Raw genomic sequence first — 14,265 nt, forward strand, 5'->3', positions numbered from 1 at the left:
AGTCACACCTCTAATGTAATAAAAAGTCCCAAATTCTTTGTGGAATGCTAAGATCAGCCCAGCATGTGTTTGCTCCACATACTTAGAGCTGGAAAACCCAGGAACTTCAGTGTTTAAATTCTTCTCCAATATATGGCTCGAATTTTATATTCTCTGACTCCTGAAGCTATTCAAGAAGGTTGCTTCAGCAAGCTTTTAACAAAGGGTCAATGGGCACAGTAGACATTGGCACTCTACTAGTTTAATACTGCCCTAAACACAGTTATCTATATAGAAAAATCTTCACACAGACCTTAGGAGACTCCTCATAGGAAGTGAGGATCTGTCAGTCAACAACCTAGACAGGGTAGAGGAATACAAACACCAAGGAATATAAATAGGTGCAGTGTAATCACTGTCCAGATGACTTATTTACAAGCAGGAACATAAACTGGAAAATTGATCTGTTTTAGGAATCTAGATACCTTTTTCTGCTTTTAAAAGTCTCAGAAGTGGTGAATTACTCCTGTTTCCATTCCAAAATTCTCAACTGTCTATCAGAGAGGATTGAAGTTTGTGCCTAGTAGTTTGGGTAAACACAGTATGAGTATCTATCTTACAAATTTTTGTAAGGTTTTTTGTTCCTTTGAATTTTTAAAAAATATATTTTCACACGCTTTTTGTTATTTGCAGTTCAGGAAGGTGATTGTTTTCTGAGCTCATACTCTCAACTTGGCCATTCATAGATCAGAATCTTACCTTAGTATTTGAAAGGTAATACATATTTTTTCATATAGTTCCACATCTTTTTCACCTCCTAGTGTTTCAAGGAATAAAGAAAGGAACCATTAAGTAAGACTAAGAATCTGAGGTGATAAAGTCATATACCTGTAAATAAAGTAGTTAGTAATGATGCCATTTGGTTTCTTAGGTGGTATCCATTTCAATTCTATGAGTGCAGATCCGATTGCTTTAACAATAGGTGGGCTCAATTCTCTAGGAGGTGCTTCAGCAGTTCTTGAATATATTTGACCACCCACTCCACAGCCACCTACAAAAACAGAAGTTTGCATAGTGATGGGAGCTTTGTCCTCAAGAACAAAAAAAAATACAGTGAAAGCAAATGAATGTCAAATAAAGAAGCTCATGATGAAATGGTGCCTTATTTCACCTCATTTCATTTTTAAATACTTATTTAAATTACCACAGCTCTACTGATGAATTACTCTTGATTTTCACCAGTGCAGGTGAGGAGCTTATTGGTTAGAAAACGTCATTTTAGAAATACTTATTTCACCAGGATTTGAAAATTTCCATTAAATTCAAGGAATTTTGCAATTTTTGGGCTCCTCTCTCCTGTCTTTATGATTACCAAGTCTTGCAGGTGAGTAGTTACATAACTGATTCAGTTCTGTATATCCATTTTCAAAAATTTTTAAGTTGCTTGTAAAAAGCTTTTAATAAAGTAGCACATATAACCTGAAATACACCTTTTAAATCTCCATTTAAAATATTCGTGATATATCATGGAGAAATATCTAACGATTTATCCAGTGCTGGGCTTTCTTTTTACTGGGCAAACATTTGACTCTAATATAAAAATAAGATTTCATCTGTTTTGCTGAGTTGAAACCATCTGGAAAATCTCCATTCCCTTCCAGTCACGTAGGTGATTCTTTAAAAATGTCTTACCATTTTGGCATGCTTGTATTCTTATCTCATACAGAGTGTAGGGATCTAGGCCATCAACAAAGGCAAAATGTGCACGTCCTACTGGCTTCACCAGTAGAGCAGGACTGCTCGCATTTAGCAAGATGTTGTATTCCAAAGGCACATTGACAATGAATATCCCTGTTGTGAAACAGAGAAGAACTGGTGATTATCTGAAATACTAACAACAGTGCAGGACAACTTCAAAGAGTCATTCATCATATGCAATTTTAAATGTAAGACCCCCCTGGAGGTTTTCCTACTGCCTCTCTTGAAAACTACAATCATTTAAACATAAACTGAAACAGATCCATCTGCAGATTATAACTGGAAGACAGACATTACAGTTCTTAGTTAAAAACCAAAATTCAATTCAGTCAATGCCTGTGTTGCAATTGCTACTTCTGGGAAGAGTGACCTTTTGACTTGGAACCAGGCAGCTTTTATTTATTTTGGAGGAGTAACAGCTATCAAGCACTGCTGTTTGAATAGTCATATGATCAAAAAAGGGAATTGCAACCATTCAGCAAATTATCCCTTTTTAGCCCAAGAGCAGTAGCTGAGTGTAGGTTCTTAGCCTGCTTCACCAGTAAAGTACAATACAATAGCTTGAGCCAAGAAACATGTAATTTTAACTGATGTAAACACAAACTGGTTTTGTTTAAAAAACCCTCAGTTTTTACTATTTCAATTCAAACATTTTCCCCATCTATTCCTATTCCAGTGCTGTCAGTTCCTAATTTTCCAGTTTCGTTGAGAAGCTGAAAAAACTGTTTCTTCAAAAGAACAAGCTAAGCCATATGCCATCCCATCAGAATGATTCCTGGATCTTCTCTTGTCTTCTTCCACATGACTTCTCTAGGGTTTTGGTTGGTTGGGTTGAGTTGGGTTGGGTTTTTTTTTTGTAATTAGGAAATGGGCTGTAGGTTTTTTATTTTTTGTCCACTCTAGACTGCTCTACTGAGACAGCATCAGTTTCATAAAGCCAAGAGAATGACCAAACAAGAGTGTCTGTTATATGTATTTCCTTCATTCTGCAGTCATGTAAGGAACAGTCTTAAGAAAAAACAAAATACAAACTAGACAAGGTTGCCTTCTGAAATGAGTCAAGATGTATCTGATTAGTAAAGGCACATTTCTCTTTACACATAACACATATTTTAGATGTCATAGAGATGTCTTTGTGACTGCACCAAGGACCACATGCCTATGAGCACTTCTGAGAGTTGTCCAGACCTTGAAAATCTTTCCATTTGTAACTCTGGAAAACAACTTTTTCTCTTAATTGCATTTTGGGTCTTTTTCTGATAAATTATCTACATTGATACTACTACCCTGAAGCTACAAATAGCATTTTTTCTACTGTTGTGCACCTTTTAGATGGATTTTTTTAGCTAAGTATGTATGTGAATATGCACGTTGACTAAAAAAAAAAGTTTACAAGAAATCAGAGATTTCAAGTTTATTTGTGGCACTATAAACAACTGATCTTTGCAAGACCAGAAGAATCTTTGAAATACCAAGTTTTTAAAATTCTTATAAGAAAAAGAGGATATAAAAATCCCAAAGAAATAACTTGCTATGCCTGACTAGATGCTAGACAAAGAAAATGTCACTACACTAAAAAGCTGAAAAAATAGCCCCAAAGTAGAGGCATGGCTTCAATCTTATTTAACTGCTCAGCTTACGGGAAGAACAAAGATGTTGTTGGAAGAGGTGAAGGGAGAAGGAGACGAAAAATGCAAAAATTCCCCTGTAAAATTTTCCTTTTTTTTACAAGAAAAACATCAAGATCTAATAATTAAGAATGGAATAATAAAATACAACTTTTAAAAGCAAGCAGGATGTTACAGAGTAAAACTCTAGGAGGTGATCTTGAAGTAGATTGTTTCTGCAAAGAAGAAAATTATTTTTTGCCTGATGTATGGAAGATGAAATGCTCCAGAGGAGTGCACTTGAGTGTGTATTGTGTAATTTTGCTAGTAATTGAGTATATATTAGTAATTATTATTTTTATTACTACTACTAAGTATATATTAGTAATTATTATTTTTATTACTACTACTACTACTACTACTGTTATTTTCCCCCCTATAACTGGAGGGCCTGTAAAAGATACAACAGAATATCTGGAAGTAAGAGTTTGAAATGGTAGACAGTATATCAAATAGAAACTTTTTTTAACCTCCTAGTTAAGGTCCCCTTCTTCTCCAGTCCTGTCAGATATTTCAGCCAGAAAAACCCACTCTCTTATGGAAGTGACATACAATTCAGTTTTATGCATCTGATCAGGGAATTTAATCTAAGCAAAATTCACCAGAAACCTTTGAAATTGAAACTATTCAGAATGCTTGATTTCCCAAGAAAGATTAAATACAAACAAGGACAGCAGAATCCAGCCATCGGTATGCAGCACAGGACACTTATTTCAAAGTAGTTGACCTATCTGACAATGTTGGACAATGTTCAGGCCACATTAGAAACCATTAAAAAAACCCCAAGCCACAACTGAAACCCAAAATCTTAAAATTCTGCTAAATGTTGCACTATATTTGTAATTATACCAATAATAAATATGCTCAAGAAAAAAATATCCTCAAAAAGTTAAAATGAAATTGTAAATAAAATCAAATAAATATCCCCAAAAAATTCCAATATCAAATGGAAATCCTCCTACAATTTGATCAAATTCATTGAATACTAAAATCAAAGGATCACTTTTTCATCTGAAAAGTTATAAGATACACTCTTACAACACAGAAACTTGTAAAAAAACTCCTTTCTTTTAGAACAGCCTTCAGCATCTGCAGCCAGTCTGAAACTACTACCTTGTGTGCTCTGATGACTGAAAGAAACGAAATAGGCATATTTGTTAAAGTCAGCTGGGAAACCACACGACTTGGTTAGTTCCAGAGTTCATAAATTCATGTCAGAATAAAAGGAACCATAAAAGCACAAGTGAACCAATTTACCCTAAGTGCAAATGGCAGTTTTGTTATTTGGTGTCAAAGTTACCATGAGCACAATGACAACCTGCCATAACACATTTTCATGTTCACTAAAGAACAAGGATTTAGTTGGTTAATATTCCCAGCAATACTCTTTTTCATAATTTACAACAACTAGATGCTGATAGGTTATTTAACATTTATGAAGTTAAGATGTAATCAGAAACCCCCTGATTATCTTAACAAATAAAAAAGTTAAATTATTCCACTTTTTTTTTCTCTGTGACTTCATTTCACAGCAGGTGCACATTTTGCAATGGGATAAATCAATCAAATGAAACCTTGGGTTTTTGTGGGCATATTTGGATAACATTTAATGGACAATTCTGTGCAAAACTCTGCAAATTAGGTTTGACGGCTTTGTGTACTTCAAAACTAGGGTAGGTCAAAAATAGCATTTGCAGCACAAGATGCTGAACTGGAGGGAAAAAGCCAGTTTTTTACAGACTGGTCACCAAAAATCTGTTTGAAATCAGTTGCTGAAAAATTGTTCACTATGATGTGAAACCCAATCACAATTAGAGCAAAATAGTTAAACTGTTTCACTTAAAGCAAAAAAATACTAAAAAATATTAAATGCCATATCTTTTAAATTTACATTTTAATATTTAAATTCACAAAATAAACCCATCTATTTGGCTTTCTGAAATCAAGTATTTACATTATGCTTCAAATATCCAGACATCTCAATCTGGTTGTATCAAGTATTCCCAACAAGAATGAAAAAAATAACAGCTGAGAATGCTGACTGTTTCAAGATGCAGAACTGGGGATATTGAGCTTGAAAAGCTTGTCTTACAGGGAGGTGGAACAAACAATAATTTACACAAGAAAACAAAAATGAGAAAATGTAACACTGGCTTAGCAAAAGTCAGATTTTTTAGGCCACCAATAAGGAAGGAACCAGGTTAGCTGAGCAAGCTAAGTGACAAATAAATGGCATTCAGTTACCATGTTTGTTCCCAAGAATAAAGTAGGAATCCAGATGTTACACAACTTTCCTTCTAATTGATAAGCAGACCCAGAGGTGAATAGAGTGTTACAGCATGATGAAGAAGAAGACATTTTAATCCAGATGATCATTAACATATGAAGCAAATAACTTAGGAGCAGAGGACAGGATCCTCTTTTGAGCATGTTCAACTTTCATGTTATCACCAGCACTGAAGACACCTAGAGGACCAGAGTTGGTGTCAATGAGATAGAATGCAGGATGGCTACCTGCCTACCTATCAATAATATTTATGGATATACCTTGGGGAAATTGTGTGGTGTTTTTTTTTTTTCCATTCAGCTTTTCTGCTTCTGTCTGTGGCACTAATAGTTGTTCCATAATTGTAACATATCCTTCCATAGCGTATCAGTGAAATGTACCATACATTTGAGGTCTGTGCACTGAGGCAATGCAACACAAGATAATGGGATACCTATTTCAGAAAATAAAGTCCTATTTTCCCTAGTGAGTGAGGTGTGTCAAATATTTTTTTTTCTGAATCCATCACTTTAACCACTACTGGGCCACCTTGCTATTTAGCTAAGTCAGGAGTTTTGAAATGCTACGTATCTATAAAGTCATAAGGTTTAGATATATTACAGATGCTGAAACATTATAATTAAAACCATTCAACAGGAAGGTCTGTGCAATATGATGTGTCCATAATTAATCTTGAGGGTGATTATTTGAACCAAATTTATTACAGCAGATAAAATAGAATGCCAAAGCATCCTTGATATCGATAGACAGGAAGACACTATGAACAAATACCCTCTCATCAAAACTTGGTTAATTAAAACCACTTTTTTGTCATGGAGTCTATACCAGTGAAAACAACTGTTTCATCCAAGAGTGACTGCCAAACCTTACAATCCTTATAAGTAAAGCTGCATTCTGGGTTTATAAGGAAAACCTATATTATTTCAATATAGCCTATTGTGAAACAAGGATTCATTCACAGAAAAAAATAAATCAGCAAAAAATAGTTACTCTGTGCACAATGACATAAACAAGGATAATAAGCTGTAGACTCTTTAGGTTAATCCTACAAAGCTGGGGATGTATGTGGCCCTAGACAACTGTATGAATAGAACATGTTAACAGGATCTCTGCCATTCCAAAAGATCACAATTTACAGACTAAACCTCCACCTGCACCTTCCACAGTCTTCCTTTTAGGGAAAAAAAATCATTAGACTGAGCAGGATACAGGGAAGGGTCAGGAATTAATTTCTTCTGCATATAACTACGCTTCCTCACACAGTTTTTAGTAGCATTAGTAGGACTAGTAGCATCAATAGCTTTCAGTAACATTCCCTTGCTGTTAGTACTCTTCATTCCTGTAAGATCAGCTAGCGGCCCTGAGGTGTTATAATAAAATGAATAGCAAGATTTGCTTTCCTGTCATTTTCTTGACTAGGAAGAAAGTGAACTCCATCGCAGCTAAAATCAGGACAATACCCAACGGAGGCACTGTATGAAAAACAATCCCTTATGTATATTTAAAAACTTAAATAATTGGCCCCATAACAAGAAGGCAGAGAGAAAGGGTCCTGTGCAGGGCCAGGACTTGATGATCCCTGTGGGTCCCTTTAAACTCAGTATATTCTGTGATTCTGTAAAGTCATAAAATATCCATGGAAGTGACATAAGTGTTCAAGGTGCATCTCAGTATCTGGGAAGAAGGACATGGGCCTTCCTCAACTGAGGAGAATGATTCCTACAGACATCAACCCTGCATCTTCTATAGAGCCATAATGTCCAGCCTCCTCCTCACCCCTCTCATTGTGTGATTTCAGGAATACATGAACCTTTGTATGCATAATCTTGATTGCAATATAACCAAATGTTATATTATACCTCATTCTCTTTGCAGGCTTCTAACCTAGTGCAAGTAACAGGAATTTAAGCAGTTGGAAAAGGTCTAGAACAAGGACAAGATTTTCTGGGAAACATCCCATGCTTCACAAGCATATGCTATTCCAGTACATTCTTATGTTTTAAATCTATTTAAAATGTTGCTGAATATTTTGTACCTTAAATTATATTTATTATCAAAACTATAATACAGCATGAGTCACTTTCCAATAAAGCCAACTGTAGATTATATGCCATTTGAATTCACCTGCCTTCTGCTGGGTTCTAAATCCTTTCAGGCAGTAGGGGAAAAAGTTTAATTTAAGATTTTAATCTTTTTCATATATTATAGCATTTCTATAATGGATTTTGTGCTTCTGAAAACTAAAAGATTGACAGCTCAGGGTATTATAGATTTATTAATCATTGCTTAAATGGGTAGGGGGAATGCTGCTAAGCACTGCAACAATACTTGTGATCCCAGCCTTGAAGGCAAAATATTTTTTCTAGGTGACTTTATTTTTAATGCCAATTGACTCTACTGTGACTGCTATGCAAGGATAGAACATCTTAAACAATTAGAAAGAGGAGACATTAAAAAATTCCATGAGTTCATTGATAAAACACATGTGGTTATTATTGCAATATGCAAACATCTGGTTTCTAAAAAAAAATGACCTCATTTTAACTGAAAAATTCCTAATATCTACAAACTGGTAGACACCTTGATAGAGATGAACTAGAGAAAAAATTATTAATTTACGATGTTCTCATTGTCCCACAGTAACTACAGCATATAATTTTTAAAACATCAGTAAAGTACACCAATCGCTTAAGCTATAATCTATATTAGTGAAACAGAACACAGTTTCTCATATAGAAAAATGCTATTTTTCAATTATTCCTTCTTAGCCTACCTCTGTGGCAGGCCAAGACCACCTGGTCATGTTCAGGAGAAGAGTAACTAGAGGAAAAACATTTCTGGACCTTTGCTGACCCACCATCCTGCAAGGTAACAGATCCATATAACACTATTGTCCTTGGGCAAATAAAATTTACTCAATCAGGTCAAAACTAGCACAGGATCTCTTTGTCACAAAACCTAAAATGTTGTCAGGTTTCTCTGGTGATAAGTCAGGTTAGTCTGAACAGAGGAGAAATTGTGTTCTTTCCTTAATACTTGCACTCAAAAATAGTTTACAAGACCAAATTAAAACACAGGGTTTTGGTAAACTAAACCTCACAATGCCCATGTCAAGTATCTAGGTCAATATTATTAAAATAATATGTCTGTAGGATACAGCAGCTTTAGATTACTGGCTATTTAAATCATACAAACACTAACACCAAATATGAAAACCAAAAATATCAGAATGATTCAGCTGCCTACCTGATTATACTAATTTTTCCATCCTTTCCTTTTGCTACAAAGTACTACATAGAAATATGATTTTACCTGGCACATCCCAAGCTAGAAATATAGAATATGCATCAATTACTGTGACATTATATGGGACATGAATTTTCTCTGGTGTTCCTACTGGTGTTTGTATAATGTATTTATCACTGGTGTTGCTGCCGCCCCAAGTGCTGGCTTCCAGCTGGTAAACATATCTGCACAAACACAAAAAGATGAGTAGACACTGTGGTTAGAAGCTTTAGGCATATCAGTATCAGAACATTTCCATTTTCACCAATTTAAAGCGAATAGACTATACAAAGAGTATTACAAATACTGCATTAGTGAAGATTTTCACCTTTAATTTTCTTAATTTGAGAAAAGTAACCACTTAGAATAATTATGATAGAATCATAGATACTAATACTGAAATAAAAGTAGTAATACTAAATAGTATAGTAAATACTAACACAGAAATTCACATTGGCTTATATAAGAGAGAGAAGTATTGACTCAAAAAGTGTCAAAACCAATATCAGAATAACCTCTATAAAAATATCAGCAGCCACTTTTGACCCTGTATGTTCAATATGCACTGAAACATTATATACCATGTGCAGGGCTGTTTGTCACATAAACCCTGAAATTTTCTGAAGTATATTTCCTGAGAAACCCCCCCCCACCACCAATGAGCTACCAACAACCAGCCAAGAAAAAAAATTAAAAGTTTCACTTCTTTGAATCAGAATGACCTATTCTCAGAAAAGGAAAAATGATTAAGGTCTTTCCAACACTTGGAAGCCTCCTTAAAAGTGCTCTACCAATTTTCAATAATTAAGTAATATTGTAAGGGAGTTTTCTTTTGTTCAGAGTAACTTATATTTTGTACATCTCACTAACACGGGTCCGTATGTTTTTCAATGCCTTTCAGCTATTATGAGTGCTCTTTAACATGCCTTACCTACTATTGGGCTGCAGGTTAACATCTGTGAAATTCAGGTCTGTACTGCCACCCAGGAAAATCTGCTCTCCATCACGAAATAATCGATAATGAGTAATGAGTCCATTGGGTTTCTCTGGTTCACTCCAGTACATTTCCACTTCTGTTGAGCTGACTATGATATGATGAGGTTTTGGCCATACTCCTATTAACATCACAATGACACTATTTTAATTTTATGACAGAAACATAAAGGGGTTTTTTTCCTTTCCCACAGTTTGTGCTGTTGTTTTGAGCAATGTAATGAAAACATAAAACACTGCCAGGGAGAATGACAGAATTTAACACATTTCCTCTATTTATCCTATAACAAATGCAACCAATTAGACAAGGTAGAGATTAATGGAGAACAAGGCCAAAGGCTGCAGCCTTTATATGCCCAGTTGTCTCTGCATATTTATTTGTGCTTTAAAAAACACGCATCTGTTAATTTTAACCTCGTTAACTTAAAGAGGAGCTTGGGGAAATTTTCACAAAAAGAAAGTAGAAACGCAGTGCCAGGCAGTCAGTACACAGAGTGTGGTAAGATACAGATACTCCAAGAGACATAGATCCTCTTGTGTAAATTTATACATGATAGCTTGATGGATGATAGTGGAGTTCTGCATCTTGTTAAACCATCAGAAAATACAAGTCAGTATGACCATCTCTTTGCAGTTCTATAAGAATGTCTTTTTCCCTTACCATGAGGAGCAGCTTGTAAAGTTTGACCTGAAAGTGGTTGGCTAGAAGCACACCCAGCAGATGTGCATGCAGTAAGCATGAAGCTGTAATTAGTGTATGGTTGCAGACCTAGAAAGAGTAAAAAGAGATTAGGCTGAGATGTTGACATCAGTTAACAAGAACTATATCACTACACAGAAAGTTACTGGGCTTAAAGTTAACTTTTAGTATTTTTGCCAAACAAAATAGGAACCATTCTTATATTACATTTGAACAATACTAAAATGGTGAATTCTTGATAATTTAGGTATATATTCTCTACTGCTTTAAAAGACCCAACAAAACAATTCAGATTAAATGTCTGTCTGTGCTGCAATGGATCTATGGATGTCCCTCATATAGACATATTTGAACTAAAATCAAAAAAACTTAGATGGCACTTGCAGCACAGATAAACACCTGAAAGTGTAATTTCTTAAAGTTTCAGACTTGAAAAGCTGAATAGCCTGTAATGTTTAGAAAATTTATTACAAATACATTTGCAACAATAAGAGAATATAATTAAATACTCTCTTACTTGTACATGTAACCTTCTACTATATTCCAAACAAGTCCAAAGATACTCCTTCCCCTTTCCCACCCTCTATTTATTCTTTTTCCACTCTATTTTTTTCCAGTATGTTACAAGACTTTACTAGCAATGCTATAAAGCACTAAGAAGCTGGACTGACAACCAAGCCCTCATTACAAGATATTAATTTTAGTTACTTATAATTTTTAAACTATTTTCTACAGCTCAAACCTCGTATTCTAATCCTTGAATGAGACTAAAACAGAATATATTGCTTTAACTTTTCCTTGGAAATTTTCAAACATCCTTGTGCTGTGTGTCAATGACTTCAGATTTGACATCAAGTTGCCTGCAGCTTAAGAATCTGACTTCAGGACTCCTCATAAAACTGCACTCATAATTTGGCTAAGACACTAAGCTTTTAGTACAGTCAATTCTGTGCACCCATTAAAGGATTCTTACAGTTAAACTGTTAAAGATGCAGACTCTATGAGCCTATCTTGAACACCTCAGAGCTCAGCTTTAACTGCTGATCAGCCTGTCTCACAGAGCATGCTCCATCCCAGAATACAGCAACTTTGCTAAACTACTCTTTTGGGTATTTCTCAAAATTGATCTTAAAGATATTACCAGGCACAAACATTGAAAACCTCTCTCTTGCATGTTCAAGGACCCTCTTGTTAGCACCTCATAATACTTTAAAAAAAGTTCCTGTTCCTGGATGCAAAGGATACAAACAGTAGGAGAAGAAGAAGGAAATTATACAGAAAAAATCTTTGAAAATATTAAAATTGCAAAACTGAACACTCATAAACTAGAGAATCCCGGTGCCAGGACATTGTACAATAGGTTTTGGTCCCCTTTTGTACACAGGTTTTGTAGCACAGTCCTTTCTAAACCTGCCTCCAACATGCGGTCTCTGGTCTAACTAATTATACGTAATTGGAGACTTTTCTTGCAGTGTCCACCCCTAGACTGTACAGATGCTTTACTAACACCAACCAGCTGAGCATTCCAAATGGCTTTATACAGTACCAGAACAAAAAAAAAAAATCCAACCAACCAACCAAAAAAACACACAGACTCAAAAAAATTGTAAACAAACCAGAAAGATTTCTCGCTCAGAACCAGGATGTTGACTCAAAGAGACTGAGAGAAACAAAAATCTCCCTGGACCTGCCAGAAGGCCATTTGGGATGTCTGGTGTTATGCAAAACTTCATATATCCAAGGACAACTGGTGCCTTCAACTGCAGCTCCGAGAGCTCAGGAAATCTGGGTCTCGGGTAGGGTGTCCAGAAAATGAAGAAGACATGGTTGTGACAAACTATGAAAGTTTGAGATGTGCCTTACTCAGTACCACATCCTGAACAAATATGAATGCCCTGCCATTCTCTTTGGTGGCCCCTGCCACCAGCCTCTCAGCGATTCATGTTTGATCTCCCTGGGTTGGCACCATCCCTATTGCCTCCCTCGCTGTGCTCCATGTTCCAATTTTCATGCCTCCTTGACTTCTGCCAAGCAGAAAGGAAATGTAGCTCCGGGCAGATGCAGAATTAGGCCCATGTACACTGAGACTCCCAGAAGGAATAAATCTACCACACACAGCCAAAGTTGAGGCAGCAGTCCTCCATACAGGAGCTTCATTTCATTCCTCCCTGAAAGAGGCAGTAACCCTATGTACAAATGACTGTACTTCTGTGTAATGCAGATTGCTTGTGTGAAAGAAGCTGAATTAGGATTATACAGGTCAATTCATATGTATTATGTGGGTCATTTTTTAAATCCATGGCTTTGTGGCCTTAATAACGTACTTTTGATTTAACTCCTGTGTCTAAATGAAATTATTTCAAGAACAATGCAATTCTGCAACAAGAAAAAAGTCTGGGCAATATATTTGTTTATAAACAAATCCTTGCTTACACCCAGTACCAAAATATTTTAATTAAAATATATTCCAAACAAACAGAGTAAAAGAAGAAGCAACAATTCTGTAGAAAGGTAAATATGGAATGGAAGACATGCAGGCTGCTTAACAAATTGAACAACATGTGAAGGAGAGAAAATAAAGAGATGACTCCAAGAGACAGCCCTGGCTGTAACCTAATCATGAACTGGAAGAGAAGAAAAATCATCTGAACACTGCGTATAAAAGTAAGGAGGGAGAAAATGACACTTGCAGACTAGAGAGAGGCAAAGGCATGGAGGGAAGCCAAGTATTTAACATTTCAGGATAGAAAAGATTACTGTGGCAACAAATTACTTGAATTCCCCTAAAGGGAGTCATGTTCACTTTTAAAGGAAACATGCATAATAAAGCAATACTCATTTACAACTACACTTTAAAGAGAAAAATGAGCATTAAAGAAAGAGCACATGGTTTCACTAAATTTATTGGTGAAATTCTGATAACTGAAATTCTAGCCATACATGAAGCAGTCACAGTAGATTTTATCTAAATTATTAAAGCTTTGCATTAAACACCTTGTCTTATGAATGCTTTGGAAAGCTCTGTGCAAATCTATGTATGTGATTGATAATAAAAATAACAAGTAATATAATCTTGAAACATAAACAGCATTTTGCTTTTCCAATGTCTCTACTTGATTGTTCACTGGAGGACACTTCCCCCCTCTTTTTCTTTTTTGGTCTAATATTGTAGGAGAGGTTTAATCCTTTTTTTTTATTTTTTTTTTTTGTCAACTTAGCAGTCTATTTTGTTATTGCAGCATTTGTCATTTGCCAAAAGGCTGTGAAATAGTCAGGTTTTTTAAGAATGCGTTGTTCTATTAGCTAAATCAATTCCTTCTGATACTGTTTGTCTCCATTTGTGGGTATGGCTCCAGCAAGGTCAGTAATTAGCTCCCAGGATAACGCTCCAGGGCCCTGTCGTGGGAATTTTACTCAGGAGGATGTCAGATTGTTGACCACAGCCTCATACAACCCCTCTACCCCCAAGAATTTCCTTTAGATAAATATTATTAATGATTCAGTACTGCATATGGAGATAGACTTGACCAGTGACAACATTTTGATATCTCTTCTGTTTTCATTACCCTGAATGAAGAACACATTCAGATGAAAGA

At 35.6% G+C, this 14,265-nt stretch overlaps 1 protein-coding gene across 9 annotated transcripts in view; it reads right to left on the reverse strand.

Annotated features, from left to right (window-relative positions):
* USH2A (usherin) overlaps positions 1 to 14,265 on the reverse strand; it is a 379,342-nt gene that overhangs the window by 58,532 nt on the left and 306,545 nt on the right. For all 9 annotated transcript variants that reach the window (XR_007903998.1, XR_007903997.1, XM_051783908.1 and 6 more), the window contains 5 exons: positions 10,631 to 10,738; positions 9,908 to 10,091; positions 9,004 to 9,161; positions 1,672 to 1,830; positions 868 to 1,030 (listed from right to left, as the gene is read on the reverse strand). Coding sequence is in view for 7 of the 9 variants with exons in the window: in XM_051783908.1 (XP_051639868.1) it covers positions 868 to 1,030; positions 1,672 to 1,830; positions 9,004 to 9,161; positions 9,908 to 10,091; positions 10,631 to 10,738 (772 nt within the window). In the remaining 2 variants the exon portion in view is untranslated. The remainder of the gene's footprint in view (positions 1 to 867; positions 1,031 to 1,671; positions 1,831 to 9,003; positions 9,162 to 9,907; positions 10,092 to 10,630; positions 10,739 to 14,265) is intronic.

This window comes from Manacus candei, unplaced genomic scaffold (assembly GCF_025592945.1).
Source record: "Manacus candei isolate 608988 ecotype Guabito, Panama unplaced genomic scaffold, ASM2559294v1 h1tg000017l, whole genome shotgun sequence".
Lineage (NCBI taxonomy): Eukaryota > Metazoa > Chordata > Aves > Passeriformes > Pipridae > Manacus > Manacus candei.